Genomic DNA, 21,062 nt, shown 5'->3' with positions numbered 1-21,062 from the left:
GCATTCAATTAACCTATGTAAAGAGACAGACCAGGCCCTTCTTGGTTCTAGAGATTTGAAGATAGTATTTGCCTTGAAGATATACACAAGAATTAAATCACAGGTTATTAAATACAAGGCTGTGAGTACGGTAATAATGTTAAATTGGTATTCTGTGAGTGCAGAGGAAGGTAACTTTATTAGAGCACCAGATGTATTCAGGGATATCTTGCCCCTTTCAATAACATAGAGTTTTTGTTTTGGTTTTGTGAGACAGGGTCTTGCCCTTTTGCCCAGGCTGGAGTGCAGTGGCACAATCATAGCTCACTGTAGCTTTCACTTTTCTGGCTTAAGTTATTCTCCCACCTAAGCCTCCTGAGTACCTGGGAATATAGGCATGTGCCACCATACTTAGAATAAGTTTTAATTTTTTTGTAGAGACAGGGTCTTGCTATATTGCCCCTGCTGCTGTAACATAGGATTTTAATGAGTCTAATTCCTTTTTTTTTGAGATTGAGCCTCACTCTGTCTCCAGGCTAGAGTGCAGTGACACGATCTTGGCTCACTGCAGCCTCTGTTTCTCAGATTTAAGCAATTCTCCTGTCTCAGCCTCCCAAGTAGCTGGGATTACAGGCGTGCACCACCATGCCCAGCTGATTTCTGTATTCTTAGTAGAGACAGGGCTTCACCATGTTGGTCAGGCTGGTCTTGAACTCCTGACCTGATGATTCATCGACCTCGACCTCCCAAAGTGCTGGGATTACAGGTGTGAGTCACTGCACCTGGCCAAGTCTAATTCCTTTCAATGGCAGCTCTATCCTACTTGCTCAGGCCAGAAACCTTGGAACCATTTTTATTTTTTCTTTCACATCCCATATTCAGTCCACCAGGAAATTCTGTTGGTACTACTTACTATCTTAATAGATCTAGGATCCATTTCACAACCGCTGTTACTCCTGCTCTGAGTCAGCATCGTCCGGCCAAAACGGTGCCTGGCACATAGTAAGTGCCAGTAAATATTTGTAAAGTGAATAAATAATAGATAATACAAGAGAAGCATATCATCAAGGAACTTGATTATAATGCTAAAGCTTTATGATAGCATTGGAATGCCAATAAAGGACTTCAAGCAGAGGAAAATGAAATTTACATTTTGGAAAGATAATAGGTGACAGTCTTGAGAATGAACTTCATCCATTCAATAAGTGTTTATACAGAATGTGGCACTAGGACAAGTCCTTAAAAAAGCCTTGTAAGTTTTTTTTTTTTTAAGTCTGTGTATGAAAGTTAAAAAATCAAATTGCAACTTATGATTTAATGAGTTTATACATCTGACCTTTAAGTCAGAATCTTTATATTGGAGGTCATCCCACACAAGGCATTTAAGTGCTGAGAGATGAATATTAAGTATTGCAAGTTGCATACTTTGAAAATTCAAAGTTGGGAATATTATTGATTACTTGCCTTTAATCTGATGGTATGCTATTAGCAGGGCAAATTTTCATGATAGATTTAATTTCTTGGTTCATAACTAAGCTTTTATTCTGTATCTTTTCCCCTTCCTCTAAAGGTAATTTTGTATATTTTCTATTTAAGAAAGGTTTCTTAATTGGTTCTTAAACTATACTCTGTTCTCTTTTTATGGTGGCAGAATCTGTTGTATGTCCTTTATCTTGCTGTACAGTACACCTGCTGAAATGTTACTTAAATAAATGCCTTTATTCTTGACTAATTTTTAATGTACTCAGAACACAGAATTATTACCTGAAATACTGAAGTCTGGCTTCAATAGTGCTCTTCCTTTTAGCTACTAACATCTATGAGTGTACTAAAAAAAAGGAAAATAGCATAACCTTTCTATCATTTCAGTCACTTGTTTAGCAAATATTTTAAATATAGCAGTTATGTTGAGCATTAACAGCAACAAAAAATAATGAAAGATAATAAAGCAAATAGAAAAGCTATTTTAATTTTCCGAAAGTAGAAGAAAGAAGTAAAAAAGTGTTGCATATATACCTTAATAAGCCTAGAGACACTGTTGAATTGTGGCATAGTTCTGTTATAACTGATAACTCACTAAATTATTAAAATGATAGTCTGTTTAAGGAGAATAGTAAAATAAAGATTTATCTCCCTGGAAATGTTCAAACACTAGAGGATTTGCATCTCCATACCATATACTTTCCTCTAGCTACTAATTACTCTCTTTCAGAGCCATTTTTCAAGTTATATTAACAAAGCTAGCACCATTTTTTCTTCTCTTAACCATTCCTCTTAACTGGATTTTGATTTCTGCCTTGCTAGCTTCCCCAGTTTTAATTTTTCTCAGTGAAATGATATTGGTGACTGTGTTATTAAATCCGGGGACATCCGTTCTTTGTTTTATCTGTTCTTCCATACTTGGATGTGCTCTTAATAATAGTCCTTCTGTCTTGAGACTCTCCTTAGCTTTTAGTAGCTTTTAGGTTACTGCATTCTGTCTTCTCTTTTTTGGTCCTTCTCATTCTATTTCTTGTGGAAAAATAGGGATAGGCCTTCTCCACATTCTGCTTTTTCTTAAATGTAAGATTTTTGAAGAGAAGAGTCTGTTTTAGAATGAACCAGAGCTTACATTAAATATTGACATAGTTTCCTTGCAGATTTTATTTCAGATTAAAAAAAAATCTGGTTGATATTTTCTTCCCCTTGTTCATTGGATCTTTAACATAAATAAAACAAACATAAACTGATTCTAATGAGGATAATTACCTTAGACTAGAATTTGGGACTTTCTTCTTTTTTTGCTTAGGTTAGTATTGATAGAATTGGCATGATTTAGTCAATTTACTGATAATTTGTCATAGTTGTGTTCAGTTAAAATTCTTTATCATCTCAATCCATTTATATTTAGCTACTGTATTGTAGTTGGCTTCTCTTTGTGGAGCTTCTTAGTTCTATACACAAGTGGGCAAATTGCAGATTTTTATTTTCAGAGTTGAGGAAGACCAAAGATGAAGTAGATTTTGGAAGGAGGAGTATAGGAGGAAGATCATTTTCAGATGAGTATTGTTGTCCGAGTTAGATGTGTAAGTCTGGATTTCAGATCAGTGACTTGATTTGTATTAGAAAAATATAGTAGGTAGTATGTAGCTGTTAGTTGAAGTCAGGTGACAAGGTGAAATCAGCTCAGAGTGAGTATACATGGAGAAAAGATTCAAGAACTGAGCTTTTGGCATTTCATTGTTTAGTGGTTTGGGAGATAAGGAAGAACCAACAAAGGAGCCGAGAAAGAGCAGCTCCTGGGGTAGGAAGAAAATGGAGAGATTTTGGTGTTTCAGAAGCCAAGTAAAGACACTGTTTTGAGGAGGGAGAAAGGGAACTGTTTACTATATCAGATGCTGCTGTGTGTGCTCATAAGATGAAGAGAAGTGTTTAACAACCTGGAGATCATTGGTGACTTTTACAAGGGGCAGTTTTGGTGAACGCTGGAGTGGAAAACCTGATACAGTTTGAAAAGAGAGAATTTGAGGGGAAGAATTGGAGATAATAAATTGTAACTTTCCCCCACTAAGTTTTGCTTTTAAAAAGAGTGCAAAAATTCACATAGAAGCTATTACTTGCCACTCTGTATTGATTAAATAAAACTAAAAATGTCTGGAAAAGTCACATTACCAGTCATGACTCATTTTTCTGATAGGCCTTGTTAAGTTGAGAATCTTTTTATGTTCATTTGCCTTTTGTAGTTTCTTGTTTATGAATTGCCTGTTCATCCCCCTTGCCCATTTTTCTAATGGTTATTATCTTTAATTAGTCTGTAGGAATTTCTTGTTTTGTTATAAATATTTTCATGGAGCCAGTAATCTAAAGCAGGGAATTGGTAGACTGGTCTGTGAGCCCTGTTTTTGTAAACAAAGTTTTATTGAAACATAGCTATGATAATTTCTTTACATGTTACATAGCACTTATTGCTGATTCCTGCAGCAAGTGCAGAATTAAGAGGTTGTGTCAGAGACAGGGTGGCTAACAAGTTTGAAAATACCTATTTTTTGGCCACTTACAGAAAAGATTTGACAATCTCTGATCTAAGGCAATGGTTTTTGTCCATTTTTCCTTAGAATAAAGTTCTTTAAAGTATACTTCTGCAATGGGAAACTAAGTCCCGTAGTGTAAATTCTATTTTGTAATCCTTTAAAAATACACTTTTCTGCCTTTACTTAACAGAAATTTGTTAAAGGTAATAGTCATCTGATAAGTATTAAACATCTAATTTGTCTCAGCTATTTCTCAAAAGTTTTTGGGATTACCAAAATTATGAGATCTGATACCTTCCCTCAGTGAGCTTACTGTCTAGTCTGCTTGAAAGGAAAGAATATCACACATAAAACTGAGAACTTGCCAAATTGTGATGAGGTTATACTCAAGAAAATCAGAGTAATTATAACAGAAACTTATCTGTGAGTAAGGAAAGATTGTAAAAAAGACATTCTTAACTTATTTGGATGAGTTTCGGGAGTCCCAGGAACTACCTGAAATTACTTCTAAAATTGTCCATGTACCAGGGACCTCTGATTATTACTCTGGGTTGAAGGAGACCCATTATCAGTTTTCCTTCAGGCTTTGGGGACAAAATCAAAGAATATAAGGCCTTACACTTCTATGTACAATCTGTTAATACCATTTTTTAAATCCCAAGTTTTGTCTGTTACATAAAACTCTTAACATATATTTTAATTCTGTGAATCCTAAGTATTTTAAGTTATGGGAATCCAGTAATATCTTCTAGGCATATCTGGAAACTGGGGTTGGGTGATAGAAGGAGGTTTTTGAATAAAAAGAAGAAATCTCAAGCTGAGCTTGACTTATGGAGAGAAAACTTAACATGTGTATAAAAGAGGCAAACCAAACCAGGCCAATTTACTCTGCTGTGTTCTGCGTCTCTGGCTTGGAGTTACCCTAATTGGAGCCATGGCTAATTTTGTGCTTTCTGTGATGTGAGTTGTTGCTGAATAAAGACTATGAATAAAGACTATCTAAACCTTTTATCTCAAGCAACCCAGTTACTCTGTCTCTCTGGAAACTCTGGGAACTAGGAAGCTCAGGAGTTACCAATACTCAGTATTAAACAGGAAGCAATGGAAAAATATATATAGAAAAAAATGTGTTATACTGAGTTTTTGATCTGTTTATAAGAAAGCAAACAAATTTTTATTTCATTGAAACTGAGGTTGAGAGATGAGGTCTTAAAACACTTAAAATTAGCGAAGGATAGTAAATGGAAAGTTAATTTTCAAATAATTTATTTTAAAGTTCAAAAATAGTTTTAGTAATCCTGTGTACTGTGTTAGCTTATTGTTTATCTTAGAGTGAAAAAAATGCTTCTAGCCCCTTAATAGATATTTGTCAATGATCCTCATCTCTGCCTATTTTCACCTAAAATAGCTTTTAAAATTTTTTAAATCTTGACTTTTGCTATTAGGGCTGTTGTGATTAAAAACTCTGATGATTGGAGAAGAAATGTCATATTAGAATCTTTATATACTTTATGATTGCTTATTTACTATTAGTAGAACATGATGAAACATAGCATGCTTAATTGAAGCCACTGAGAAGCAAGATGCAATGACGTAAGGGGGAAAAATAGAAGTCAAGCATCTTAGTGTTGTTTTGTAGCTCTCTTATTTCTCATTTAAAGAGTAGATTAGTTGAAGAGGCATTTATTGATTGACCAAAAGAACATTTCTGGTACCTCTTGGATTTTATTTAATATAATCGTGTAGACATTTTTAGCAATATCTTTTGGCAGCACTCTTCAGTTGTTACATTTTATATGACTAATGAAAATTAACCCTTCTGGGTTAATTTATATTTAGCTATTGTACTTGGCTTTATATTTTATATGACTAATGAAAATTAACTCTTCTGGTTTAATTTATATTTAGCTCTTGTACTCATGAAAATTAACCCCACTGGGCCAGGCGCTGTAGCTCATGCCTGTAATCCCAGCACTTCGGGAGGCCAAAGCAGGCGAATCACCTGAGGTCAGAAGTTGGGAGACCAGCCTGCCCAACATGGGGAAATCCCATCTCTACTAAAAATACAAAAAATTAGCCGGGCATGGTGGTAGGTGCCTGTAATCCCAACTACTCGGGAGGCTGAGGCACGAGGATTGCTTGGGCCCTGGAGGCAGAGGTTGCAGTGAGCTGAGATCACGCCATTGCACTATATAGCCTGGGCAACAACAGCAAAACTCCATCTCAAAGGAAAAAAAGAAAGAAAAGAAAAGAAAAAAAAAAATTAACCCTTCTGAATGTTTTCCTCATCAATTTCATGACAAAAAATACAGTTTATAGTTTGAGATTATATTGTGACTATGTAATAGCTATTAAGCACCTAGCTCAGTTGTTGGCACTGTTATCAAAGTAGGTATATACTTAAAGATTTTATTATATTTGGGATAGCCTTTCTATTCCTTATTTATGAACTCTCTCTTCCATAAGAATTAAAGTAACTTAATGATTCAACCTGTATGTTCAACATATTAGGTGTTTTGAATTTTCCGGTAGTTTGGAATTTTTATGGTAATCATATGGCCACTATTTTAATTACTGAATGTAAAGGAATCAAAATGCTCTACAACAGTTGTTTTCACATTTTATTAATGTTATTGGTGACAGAAAATTACTAAATAATTTTTTAAAATTACTTAAAATCTATATTAAGATTAAATCCTGTGTGGAATTTGTTCTGAATTGCTGAACAGTTGAATGTAGACTTGATCATTCATTCTACCAGTTCCTATTCCTCTTTTTTTCTTCCCAAAATTTTACATTTTGGGACTCTGATTTTATAAAAGGTTAGTTTTGTAACTGGATAGTGACTAAAAATGTAAATTAGTGAGCTGTTATGAATTCCAGTACAAGTAAGATTTCCTTTTCTATATTTGTTAACAGCAGAAGTAGAAAGTAATGAAAAGGACAACAAACCTGAGGAAGAAGAGCAAGTAACACATGAAGATGATGAAAGACCTTCTGAGAAAAGTATGCATGTATAAACAAACTTGAACTTGTTTGAAAAATAATAATTCTTTGTTTCTGTATTTGCAACCATGGAATATTCTTTTTTGCCCATGAAGTGACTGTAAAATTTTGCAACTTAAGTTACCTACAATTTTCATTTTGTTGATGCTAACTGAAGGATTTCCGAAAGTATACTTCATATACCTTAATATTTTATTTTGTTTGTTTATACTTTTTTTGTTCCACAGAAAGATTCAGCTTAAAATTTGCTAAGGTACTAAGTGTTTTGAGATAAATAGCTTTAGATTTATGTTTAGAGAATGAAACTACAAGAATTTTCTATGGGCTAATATAAGTGAATCGAAGGGTGTATTTTAGTCTACTTAAGGTTCTTTATCTTTATGAGGCCAGATGTAGTGACTCACACCTGCACTTTAGGAGGCCAAGATGAGAGGATTGCTTGAGGCTGAGAATGCAAGACCAGCCTGGGCAACATAGCAAGAACCTATCTCTACGAAAAAAAGCCAGGCATGGTGGCACACACCTCTAGTCCTAACTACTTGGGAGGCTACAGTGGGAGGATTGCTTGGGTCCAGGAATTCAAGGTTACAGTGAGCAGTGATTGAGCCACTGTACTCCAGCCTGGGTGACAGAGTGACACCTTGTGAAAAAGAGAAAGAGAGAGAGAAAGAAAAAGGAAAAGAAAAGAGAGAGAGGAGGAGGGAGGGAGAAAGAAAATGAGAGAGAGAAAAAAAAAGAGAAAGAATAAAAGAAGAGAAGGAGGAACAAAGAAAGGGAGGGATTTTTTTAGCTTTGTGGGAAGCGGGGGGAAATGATGGACTGAGTGTCCTTAGATTTGGGAAGAGAGATCACTGGACTAGGAGTCAAGAAAGCTGGGTTCTGTAACTCTCCTGTCATGCTGCTCTCCAGATATGACTGTGGGTAAGTTACAATTATAAGATAAATTATGTAATTGAGTGGATTTAAAAAGTAGGCACATAGATACAAATATAGAGTGATACAGAGTGGGATAGGCATGGTCACATAAAAGCATTTGTGTTTAAAAAGTGTGGAGAGAGTAGTATTTTAATTTTTTTAGTTATTGAAGAAGAAACCAAATACTATTTGCTTATGATTCCAGAATATTAAGAGTATTTGAAACAAATTTTCTAAGCGAAGTCTTTTGGTCTGTATTTTTTATAAATGCTTCTAATGACATTAATTTTATTTTTATTTGAAATTGATTAGGATATGTTAAGAATAACTATTACTGTGCTAGTTTTGTAAGGCTGATGATTAAGAATTTTTTCTTAAACTTACAGAGGAAAAAGAAATAAAGCTGTGTATAGTTAAAACTCTGACATGAGAATGAATACTATATTTTGGCAGAGCATTTATGTGCACTGTGACATTTAGTTACAGGAATGAATATGAGATGATTTCATCTACCTTCTTCATGACACAATTGTTAGGCAGTTCTCCTTCCTAATATGAAGATTTCAAGGAAATTCTGTGTTCACAGTGTGCATTGCTTGACCATTGGGAGGTTCTTACTTAGTATATTGACAGTCATTTGAAGTTTTAAGCTAAAAGCTATATACCCACTTTTCTAATCTCCAAAACAATTTACAAAATAGTTGATTGAAAACTGTATTTTGATAGAAACAATGTTTTGCTGAGGATCGATAATATGCATTAAGTGCTATAAGAAAAACACCCGAGTGTGATCATTGTGGTTTTTCTTCTCAGATGAATTTTCCAGACGAAAACGTTCTAAATCAGAAGACATGGACAATATACAGTCTAAACGTCGTCGATATATGGAAGAAGAATATGAGGCAGAATTTCAAGTAAAGATTACAGCCAAAGGAGATATTAACCAGAAACTTCAAAAGGTATTGTGTAGATTATAAGTTATAAATCATATTGAATAAATAATACCACTGTCTTCTTCCAAGGTTTTGACAGTATTCTGTGTTTTATTGACATAATCTGGTTTATCATATAAAGAAAGAATTTAAAGAAAGTGGTTGAGCTTGTAAAGCCGATTACTGGCCAGATGTGGTGGGTGGCTCATGCCTGTAATCCCAGGCTTTTGGGAGGCTGAGGTGGACGGATCATTTGAGGTGAGGAGTTTGAGACCACCCTGACCAACGTGGTGAAACTCCATCTCTACTAAAAATACAAAAATTAGCTGCATGTTGTGGTGGGTGCCTGTAATCCCAGCTGCTTGGGAGACTGAGGCAGGAGAATCACTTGAACCCAGGAGGTGGAGGTTTCAGTGAGCTGAGATCATCCCATTGTACTCCAGCCTGGGCAACAGAGCAAGACTTCATTTTAAAAATAAATAAGTTAATTAAAAAGTCTATTACCATTCTTGATAATTTATTTTTAAAATTTCTTCTGACTTATTTTTGGTGACATCTTTTTTTTAAAAGATGGTTATGATTATCAAAATGGAAGGGAGAGAAGATGACATTTTTCTTTATTTGCTTTGGTAACAAAACAGAATGTTGTTTTTCAGCTTTTCTTTCTTTCTCATATGGAACGTAATCTTATTGTGAAAAGGAAATTTTATAGTTTTAAATATAAACATTTTAATCTTTATAAAGCTGGTTTCATGGTTATAAGCCTGTGCATTCTAAACTCTTTATTGTGTACTTTAGGGTTAGTATAAAAATGGTAGAGACAGAGCTTTAGAAGGACTAGAGAAAGGAATATTTAAAGTACAGACTTTGAAATTCTCCCTACATCTGTTTGACTAGAGATAGAAATAATGAAAATATTCAGTATTTTATGTTTTTCAACATGTGTTCACAAATGTTTGTACAAATGCTTTTTTTTAGAGAGGAATATTAAACATTGGTGATAACTAGTTTTTCAAGGTCTTATATATTTAAGGATGACATTTTATAATAAATGTTTTAGACCAAAATTCTTTCCGTAAGATACAATTATTTGTACTTTGTAGAAAAAGAAATAGGCAGTAAAAACTCCCAGTGCTTCCCCCCACCCCAGTTTCTTTTTATTTGACATACGGATAATGATACTTATTCAGTCTTTGTTATAGAGCTGTTAGAATTATGAAGGTAGCTATGTGAAATAATTTTGAAAACGGATGGGTCCTGAGAGTTTACTTCTTTGAACAGTGTTACTCAAGTATGGTCCATGGGTATGTACCAGTGTCTTGTTTGTTGTGGACGCATATTGAGAATATGGAAATTTTAAATAGGCATTTAGAAGTGTTAATAGAATTCAGTGTTAGAGTGTCATTCTTAATGCTTCTCACAAAAATCAGTAATTGTAACAGATTAGAAGTTCTAAAAATTGGTCCTTTAAGTGGTTTCCTTTAAGTGCTGTGAGCATGGTACGGAGGGTATATGGGGACAAAATACTAAAACTTCAAATTATTTTCAAATTTTACTCTTTGGAAATTTTCTATTTTTAGTATGTATTACCCTCTTGAAGTAGATTATATATATATAGAAGTAGAGGATTTCAGCAGATGGTATTGTGTTACAGATTCTAGCATGTATTATTCATTAAATTGGTTAATTTATCATTTCTATCTTGGCAGTTAAGAATATTTGTTGTTTATTGCTTGCTGGAATGCCTTCTTGGCATAATGAAGGAATATTTGTTTCTTTAGGTTATACAGTGGTTGCTGGAAGAAAAATTGTGTGCGCTGCAGTGTGCTGTATTTGATAAGACTTTGGCAGAATTGAAAACACGAGTGGAAAAGATTGAATGTAATAAGAGGCATAAAACAGTTCTTACGGAACTACAGGTTTGTACATTGACTTGAATTGTATACTCCTTGTGTCATTGTTTTTATAACTTATTTTCTGGGATTTATATTTGAAATTGACTATAAAATACATTGAAATTCTAAATATAAGAAGTAAAAGGAGTCTGTTTTAGTTTACCAGGGCTGCTGTAAAGAAAGTGCAATAAACTGAGTGGTTTAAACAGTAGTAGAAGTATTCTGCCTCACAGTTCTGGAGGCTAGAAGTTGAAGGTCAAGGTGCCAACAGTATAGATTCTTTTTGAGGGCTTTGCGGTGAGGAAGAATCTGTTCTATGCCTTCACTCTAGCTTCTGTTGGTATGCGGACAGTCTTTGGCACTGTAGAAACATCACCCTGATCTCTGGCTATACCTTTACATGGTGTTGTCATTGTATGTGTGTGTGTTTGTAAATTTCCCCCTTTTACAAGGACACCGTGAGTCATTGGAGTAGGGGCCCAATATACTCCAGTATGACTTCATCTTAACTAATTACCTCTGCAATGACCTTCTTTACAAATAAGGTCACAGTCTGAAATACTGGAAGTTCAGACTTCAATATATGAACCTTCAGGGGACATAGTTCAAACCATAACAGAGGCCCAGAAGTTACTGGATCTAACTTCGTGCTTCATAATTTTTTTCCCACTCACTGAAGAAAGTCTGCCATTTAGCATGCTATAATAAATACCAAATAATACTTGTTAGGGATTCTTTTTATGTTAATCTGCTTCCTTTCATGGACCTTATGTTTTAAAGATGTTAGTTTACTAACACGTATTTATTACTTTCTACTTTTCATGTTTTATTAAGTACAACTATATTTTAACATATACCGAGCTTCTGATGAGCTGAAATGAGCACATAGTAGTGTGCTATAGTAATCTACTTTATTTAAAAGCTAAAAAGCTGGTATTTGAATCAATACATTCATTCTGTCATAAATAAGTGTATGATTCCTATTGGGCTATTTTATATATGAGCATAGTCCAAAGATGCTGAGTAATAAACCATGTATAGGGCCTTATTTTGCAAATGAGGGGAAAGTGGTCCATCGAAGTTAAATCACTTTTTCAGTTATGAATGAAATTTTAGTTAAATATGATTAGAATTTAAGTGTACCTCCCAGACTCAAAGTTATTTTCTAGGTTTCATACTGTTAATTTTGTTTCATGTAATATAAAGTCTTTGTATTAATTTTGTAGTGAACCATTTAGGAATCCACTAGTTCTGCTTCTCGCCTTTAGCAGATCTTTCTATAATGATAGTGTTATTTTTCTTTTTTTGGAGGCAGGGTTTCACTCTGTTGCCCAGGCTGGAGTATGGTGGCACAGTCTCAGCTCCCTGCAGCTTCTGCCCCCAGCCTCAAGCAATCATCCCATCTCAGCCTCCCAAGTACTTGAGACTATAGGCAGGAGCCAAATTGTGTTTTTTGTAGAGATGGGGTTTCGCCATGTTGCCTAGGCTGGTCTTGAACTCCTGGGCTCCTTTTGTCTTGTTGCCTAGGCTGGTCTGAACTCCCATCTCAGCCTCCCAAAGTGCTGGGATTACGGGCATGAGCCATCGCACCTGACCTATCTAATTATTAAACTCTATTTTGCTAGTACTGTTTCAAATTTTGAATTAAATCTGAAAATGCCTGAAGATTTAAAAGAATAACATTATTCATTGTTTCTCGTCACACCCATGGGTGCAACTATGAAATTGTGTGGTTAAAACCTAAGTTTTTGGCTCGGTGCAGGGGCTTATGCCTGTGACCCAGCACTTTAGGAGGCCAAGGTGGGTGGATCTCTTGACTCTAGGAGTTTGAGACCAGCCTGGTCAATATGGTGAAACCCCATCTCTATTCAAAATACAAAAAATTAGCTGGGTGTGGTAGCACATGCCTCTAGTACCAGCTACTTGGGAGGCTGAGGCATGAGAATTGCTTGAACCCGGGAGGCAGAGGTTGCAGTGAGCTGAGATTATGCCACTGTACTCCAGCCTGGGCAACAGAGTGAGACTGTCTACAAAACAAACAAACAAACAAACAAATAAATAAATAAATAAATAAATAAAATAAATAACAAAACAAAACAGAAACCTGAGGTTTTGACACCTATCATCTCAGACATAAGGTGCAATTCAGCTTTCTTAACATTTAAATTTGTACTTAGATGTTGCTTTGTAGTCCAGACTCTGAATCTTTCTAATGCCAAGCCAGTCATCTTCTCTGCAAATGTTCCTCTTACTGAAGATTTCTGAATTCTTGGAAAACTCTTGAAGGAAAATCTTCACATTGTTCCTGTTCCTCTTATTGACAGCTCTAGAATTCTTGGAAACCGATCCCCATCAGTCATTTTATATACACAGTGAATTGCCAAGTTTCAACTTGATTATTTCCTAGAAAAAAAAATCTCCCTCAATTCTTTTCACTTTTCATTAGGCCATCATTAGCCAGTTCATTGATTATAGTAACACCTTTAATATGAACACTCTGGTATTAGTTTTTAAGTTTTTGCTTGTCTTTCCAAAGCATGGTACTAATCTTTCTAAAACACTGATTACTTCATTCTCTTTGTAGTCCAAGTTCCTCACTTGTGTACCAGTAAAACTAATATTCATTAAAAAAAAAATTTAAATTTAATCTTAGTTTTTAATTCACTTTTTTTGATATCCACCAATTGCTTTACTGTCCTGCAAGGTACTATTAATGTTTATTGTATTTTGATATCAGCCTTTTGATTTCATATTGTTTCCCCTGTTCATTCACCCATAATCATGTGCCCTCACTTTGCTGTTTATGTTACCAAGCCCAATTTAATTCCCATCTCTTTCTGTCTTGTTCCAATACGTTGTTTTTTTATGGAAATAAAATTCAGATACCAGACTGTTTTAAAGTGTGTAATTCATTATTATTTAGTACATTCACAGTTTTGTACAACCACTATATCTAGTTTCAAAACATTATTGTCAACTCAAAAGGAAACGTTTTGCCTATTAAACACTCACTCTTCTTTTCCTCTTAAGCCTTTGGCAACCACTAATGTGCTGTTTCTATTGATTTACCTATTTTGCTTATTTCATATGCCTCTTTGACTTAGCATGTTTTCCAGCTTCATCCGTGTTTGTAGCATGTACTTCATTCTTTCTTAGGGCGAAATAATACTCCATTTTGTTTATACATTCATCCATTGAATGGCCTTTGAGTTGTTCCTACTTTTTAGCTATGGTGAATGATGCGGCTTTGAACTTGTATACAAGTATTTGTTTGAATACTTATTTTCAAATCTTTTAGGCAAATAACTAGGTGTGAATTGTGGGCCATATTGTAATTCTTTAACTTATTGAAGAATCACCCAACTTGTGTTCATAGTGGCTATACCATTTTCTGTTCCCACCAGCAATGTGTGAGAGTTCCATTTTTTCCACATCCTCACCAACACTTGTTATTTTATTTTTACTTTTATTTTTTAATTATAACATCTGAATGGTATGAAGTATCTCCTTAGGGTTTGAATTTGCATTTCTCTAATGATTAATGATGTTGATCATCTTTTCATGTGCTTGTTGATCAGTCATATGTACTTGTTTATAGAAATGTCTATTAAAGTCCTTTGCCCATTTTTAATTTGGGTTTTTGCCTTTTTGTTGTTGAGTTATAAGAATTATTTATATATTCTGGATACCAAACTCTTATTAGATACATGATTGCAAATATTTTCTCCCATTCTGTAATTTGTCTGCAGTTTCTTGATAATGCCTTTAGATGCACGAAAGTTTTACATTTTGATGAAGTCTTACAGATAATATAGTTTGGTCATAATTTATTATCAGTTCTGCCAATCTCTACCTTTTAATCAGGGACTTTATTTTCATTTAAAGTAGTTACTAATAAGACAAAATGTCTGCAATTTTATTTTTCTTCTATATGTTCCATATCTTTTTTGTTTCTACTTGTTATTTTATTTTTACTTACATTTTTAAATTATAGCATCTGAATGATATGAAGTGGTATCTCATTAGGGTTTTGATTTGCATTTTGTTTTGCAATTAATTTTTTTTCCTAGTGTATCATCTTGATTCCTTCTTGCTTCTCTTTCTATATAGTTTTTAGTTTTTTCTTTAGTGGTTACCCTGGGGATTAAATATCTTAACTTTATAACAATTAGGTTTGAATTCATACCTACTTACTTGCAGTAGCATACCAAATCAAATATCATTATGGTTGTGCTCTAGAGAGGGAAATATGGTTTTTGGTGTAAATACAACCCATGTGGCAATTATTGGCAACCATTCTACCCAAACTTTGCCCCTGTTTTGCAGTGCATACATAGTTCACCCTGATTCTGCCATTCACTCTGAATATAGCAACACCTGGCAAATCGATTCTTGTTAGAGCAAATATAAAGCATAGTGCAGGACCATGAGAGGAGTTTGTTGAGATCTTTTATGCTCATTTTGGGCCAAATTTGTGTGGTGCAATTGGTTTGGAAATAAAACTTTCAATTCCTTCTTACTATGTATTTCAGAACAATATTCTGTTAACTAATATGATATTTTTGCTTAATATGTTTTAGTATAATTATCCAGGGACAGATTGTTCACTTGAATACATATGAGACAAGTTGTTCTATTGGTCTGATAAATCTGTGACCTAGAAATAAAAATAAATACAAATAAACTGCACAGGGATTGGAAAAGGAGACAGGATCCAGAGGAGATTCTTTAAGAACATTTTTATGTTAACGTTGCAGCAATGAAATCTGCTGTATATAAAAAGGAAGCAGGAGACCAGGCACTATGGCTCATGCCTATAATCCCAGCACTTTGGGAGGCTGAGACAGGTGGATCACCTGAGGTCAAGAGTTCAAGACCAGCCTGGCCAACATGGTGAAACCTCATGTCTACTGAAAATACAAAAATTAGCCAGGTGTGGTGGCGCATGCCTGTAATTCCTGCTACTCGGGAAACTGAGGCAGAAGGATTGCTTGAACCGGGAGGCAGAGATTGCAGTGAGCCGAGATTGTGCCCCTGTATTCTAGCTTGGGCAACAGAGTGAGACTCTGTCTCAAAAAAGGAAGTAGGAAAGCTACATTTTGAGGAACTCTATCAAAACTATAATCACAGATCTATTTCTGAAAGTCATTTAACCTAGAAAGCTTTACCAGATAATGCTGACAAATATTTGAGCAACAGTTAATTCTTGTCTGATGTAAACTGTTTCAGGGTGTGGAGATAGATGAGACCTCCGTTTTATGAAGTAAGCCCATCTACGAAGTCTCTAGCACAAGAAAAGAAAAAACATAGTTTAGTTTTATTCCCCAGCATAGATTTCTCTTATGAATGCAAGCCTGGTTCAGTATTAACAATTATATTTCACCGTACTAATAGAGGAAAGGTGAAAAATAGTGTGATCATTTCAGTACATGCCAAATCAGGATTTGTTAAAATTCCTCAGTCATTCATGTGAAAATACATGGTAAATACCTTGAATCTCTTAAAGGATTGCTTTCAGAAACCTGTTGTAAATGTCATATTTAATAATGGATTATTATAAATATTTCTACTAAATTTGAGAATGAGACAATGTCTGTTAATACATACTGTGATTTAGAGCTTTGATATCAGTCTTGGGCAATACAATGAGACAGTAAAAAGAAATGAGTAACAGTTGGTAAGTGGGAACCCAATAGAATTAAGTTGGCAAACTTTTGAATGAAGGAAATTTAGCAATTGCCTGATAAAAGGACAACATATTCTAATAGTTTTCCTTATCAACAATAACCAATTAGAAAATATAATGAGAAAAATGTTTCACATATGCTAGTTATTTAAAGTAAGCACTTAAGAATAAACCTAAAAATAATTTTTTAAGCCCATTATGAAGAAAAAGGACAGAATAAGAAAATAGCAGTCCACCGTGATACACTATGCTCCTAGATAGGAGGACTTGATTCTTCTCAAATCGCAGTGTAGTTCAAATTCATAATACTCAAAATTTCAACTAGATTTCTTACGGAAATGGAAAAGCTGTCAACCCACCCTGGAATATAATATTCCATTGGTTATGACTTAGAAAATACCATTTTAAGTAGATTTAATTGAAAATGGCTATTTTACTTTTCCTTTCAGCCTCTGCTTCTGTTCCCCATCAGTGAAGTTAATTTATGACAGCCTAATATGAAGACAGTTTTAAATAATGGAAGCTATGAGTCTGTTTATTCACTTGTTTTTATGAGCCAGTAATATTTTGTTATAGGGCAAACTGGATATTAAGAAAACCTTTTTTGCCGGGCGCAGTGGCTCAAGCCTGTAATCCCAGCACTTTGGGAGGCTGAGGCGGGTGGATCACGAGGTCGAGAGATCGAGACCATCCTGGTCAACAAGGTGAAACCCCGTCTCTACTAAAAATACAAAAAATTAGCTGGGCATGGTGGTGTGTGCCTGTAATCCCAGCTACTCAGGAGGCTGAGGCAGGAGAATTGCTTGAACCCAGGAGGCGGAGGTTGCGGTGAGCCGAGATCGCGCCATTGCACTCCAGCCTGGGTAACAAGAGTGAAACTCTGTCTCCAAAAAAAAAAAAAAAAAGTAAAAAAAAAAAAAAAAAAAGAAAACCTTTTTTATTTGTAGACAGAGTTATTTCCTAAGAGGTTTCCTGGGTACATATGCAAAGAAATTCTTGGTTTGTCTAGTTTGCCAAATAAAACCCCATGTAATAGAATATTACTTTTCTGGAGTTACAAAAATGACTTGTTTATTCATTTTTTTGAAAAGTCTCAGCATATTTGCTAAAATAGCCATTTTTAGATACAGTATGGCATATATTTTGAATTATATTTTAAAAAATTGTACAGCTTCCCTTGTAAAAACAAAAAGGTTGCTCTTTGATTTCTCTGTTTTATAATATTAAATATCAGAAAACTATAAATGTTCACATTTTTGAGTTTACTTTTCTGCTACTGGTTTCATTTTTAAAATAATTCTTTTTTAAAAAGAGTTTGAATACTACAGATCTACGTGATGTGAAACTGAGGTTCTTATGTTCACTTTTTTTTTTTTTTGAGACAGAGTTTTGCTCTGTCGCCCAGGCTGGAGGGCAGTGGCGTGATCTTAGCTCACTGCACCCTTCGCCTCCCAGGTTTAAGTGATTCTCCTGCCTCAGCCTCCCGAGTATCTGGGGCTACAGGCGTGGGCCACCACACCTGACTAATTTTTTGTATTTTTATTAGAGATGAGGTTTCACTGTGTTAGCCAGGATGGTCTCCTGACTTTGTGATCTGCCCACCTTGGCCTCCCAAAGTGTTGGGATTACAGGTGTGAGCCACTGTGCTCGGCCCTTATGTTCACTTTCTTTCCCACTTCCTGCCAGTTACAGCTTCCAGGGATGATTACATTTAACCTTGGAATGTATTGAAATGTATCCTTGTAGATCTTTTTCTATACATGTAACATTTACAAGATGATTTTGGGGGAGCTTAAGTAAAAATAGAATAATAAATAATATTATATATACTATGCAGTTTTTAGTATAACCACATGGATAATCTGACCAAAGAAAAAATTACATTCTTGCATAAATTGGGGTACAAAAAATCTGTCCCCTTTTCTGTCACCAGGCTGGAATGCAGTGGCGCGATCTTGGCTTACTGCAATCTCTGCCTCCTGGGTTGAAGCGAGTCTTCTGCCTCAGCCTCCCAAGTAGCTGGGATTACAGGTGCCCATCACCACACCTGGCTAATTTTTGTATTTTTAGTAGAGATGGGGTTTCACCATGTTGGCCAGGCTGGTCTCGAACTCCTGACCTCAAGTGATCCACCTACCTTCACCTTCCAAAGTGCCAGGGTTACAGGTGTGAGCCACTGCATTCGGCTCCCCCATATACCTTTTCAAAAAGTTAATGAGATATTTTAGTCATCAGAAAGATAACTTCATATTAAGGATATGAAATTATGCTGTGTGATCTTGAGCCTTAATAACATGCATAAATAACTAACTCCTTGGGAAAATCTTAATCTTTGGGAACCATAGGTGACTGACTGCCTAGGCCATAATATTGGACTTAAACACATTGTAAGATTTGGGGTCTTCTTTAGAAGTGACTGCTTTTTGAAAGAAACTTTAAATGTAAATCATAGCATTTCCTCATTTTTATGAAGTGAATGCCCTTATTAGATAAAAGCTCTTCTTAGGTAGGGCCTCATGAATATACGCAGAAGTTTAATTTTCTTGAAAATATGTTTAATGTAAAATGGCTTCAGCAGCAACAATAGAAGCAATTGAATATTGCATCTATGCCTAAAGACCGAAAGAAAATACAACCAGATATTCATGTAGTCATATGAGAATTTTTCTTTATTTTTATTTCTGTTCTGCTTTTTTCCCTTAGATTTCCTTTCAATGTGTATTTGGGCAAAATATGTGATCAGGGAGTTTATGTAAGCACAGCAAATGATTAATAATCTTACTGACCATGTTGATACTAACGAAGTAGTGGTTTTTTTTTTTTTTTTGAGATGGAGTCTTACTCTGTCCCAGGCTGGAGTGCAATGGCACTGTCTTGGCTCACTACAACCTCTGCCTCCCAGATTCAAGCGATTCTCCTGCCTAAGCCTACTGAGTAGCTAGCATTACAGGTGCACGCCTCTATGCCTGGCTAATTTTTGTATTTTTGATGGAGATGGGGTTTTACCATGTTGGCCAGACTGGTCTTGAACTCCTGACCTCAAGTGATCTGCCCGCCTCGGCCTCCTAAAGTGCTGGGATTACAGACGTGAGCCTCCATGCCTAGCCATGGTAACATTTTTATCAGATTGTTGAAGATTAACAGAATATGGAATTTAATTTTTGAAAAAGTAATATATGAGCATTAATCTACACTTCTGTTGAAAGTGTCACAGTAAAGCCTGCACATCTATCCATATGTATTAGTGGCAAGCAGTTTTTTATGACTTAGCAGATTTGTTTAATTTATGACTCTCAGAAAGTCAAGTATGATTACAACTATGTTAAAAAAAAAAAATACCAGAAAACACAGGCTTACATATTCAGTAATGTACTGGTAAGTGAGCAACAATCACAATTTGAGGAAGAAATAAGCTAACTTAATTAAGAGTGTTTACATCTGAGTATTGAGTTTAGGGGTCACTTAGTTTTAATTATTATTTTCTGTATTTTCCAAGTATATATTTTACAATCAGATAATTTATTTTCCTTGCTCTTAGCTGTCTTCTGCGGATCAGGTTTTCTATATGTTTCTTGTTATATATTCATTTTTTTTTTTAAATTCTATAATACCATTTGATTTCCATTCATTTTTGTCTTTTTTTCCTCAGGCCAAGATAGCCAGGTTAACCAAACGATTTGAAGCAGCCAAAGAAGATCTTAAGAAAAGACAAGAAGTAAGATTTTCTATTCTTGCATAATTAATATTTAGCTCTAAGTGGTAATCTTAGGAAATGCTGAATTAGGAAGAAACTCTGTATTACAAATCTGAAATTTGCTTTCATACTGTGTATTCCTATATGTAATTTCTGGACTTACAGCTCTAAAAATAAGGAACCCCTTTCAAATTCTCATTTACTATTCTCATATATCAACATTTATATTAATCTATTTTAGTTTATGCAATTCTTTCTTTTGTTTGTTTGTTTTTTGAGATGGAGTCTTTCTCTGTTGCCCAGGCTGTAGTACAGTGACATTATCTTGGCTCACTACAACCTCTGTCTCCCAGGTTCACGTGATTCTCCTGCCTCAGCCTCCTAAGTAGCTGGGATTACAGGTGCGTGCCACCGCACCCGACTGAATTTTATATTTTTAGTGGAGATGGGATTTCACCATGTTGGCCAGGCTGATCTCGAACTCCCGACCTCAGGTGATCCGCTTGCCTTGGCCTCCCAAAGTGCTAGGATTACAGACATGAACTGTCGCGCCTGGCCCCTTAGGTTATGCAATTCTTGAAGCTGTGTTTTCTATCTGTCTTTAAAATTATGTTTCAGGGATTTGTCTTACCTTGTTTCTTTCATTTTACGTTCTTGTCGGTGTCCTAGTATGGTCTCTTACTATTTTTCCCAAAGAATCTTAGTATTCTACTGACTGTAATGTTTCTGTTCTCCCCTTCCTTTCTTCCCCATATAGTCAATCCTCTTTTATACATTACTTGTAATATACAGAGATTAGATTAAGTCACTTTACTGCGTTAAACATTTTGAGTATTTTTTAAAGTATGCAATTAAGGTCAAAAATGATGTCATAAATTGACTTTCATAGTCTGGCTTTTGCTTTTTGTTGTTTCCTTCATTTTTTCTTTATTATTTTGCTACTCT

General features: G+C 35.0%; 1 protein-coding gene across 7 annotated transcripts in view; it reads left to right on the top strand.

Annotated features, from left to right (window-relative positions):
• The window catches only part of ATF7IP (activating transcription factor 7 interacting protein), a 134,844-nt gene that overhangs the window by 63,639 nt on the left and 50,143 nt on the right, over positions 1–21,062 (top strand). For 6 of the 7 annotated variants that reach the window (XM_003934544.3, XM_074403262.1, XM_074403263.1 and 3 more), the window contains exons 3-6: positions 6,909–6,995; positions 8,724–8,869; positions 10,624–10,761; positions 20,073–20,138. In XM_003934544.3, coding sequence (XP_003934593.1) covers positions 6,909–6,995; positions 8,724–8,869; positions 10,624–10,761; positions 20,073–20,138 — 437 coding nt within the window. The remainder of the gene's footprint in view (positions 1–6,908; positions 6,996–8,723; positions 8,870–10,623; positions 10,762–20,072; positions 20,139–21,062) is intronic. The other variant, XM_010345112.2, reaches the window with a different exon arrangement.

Source organism: Saimiri boliviensis, chromosome 7 (assembly GCF_048565385.1).
Source record: "Saimiri boliviensis isolate mSaiBol1 chromosome 7, mSaiBol1.pri, whole genome shotgun sequence".
Classification (NCBI taxonomy): domain Eukaryota; kingdom Metazoa; phylum Chordata; class Mammalia; order Primates; family Cebidae; genus Saimiri; species Saimiri boliviensis.
The sequence above is the reverse complement of the archived record's forward strand: the minus strand, read 5'-3'. Positions and strand labels throughout refer to the sequence as shown.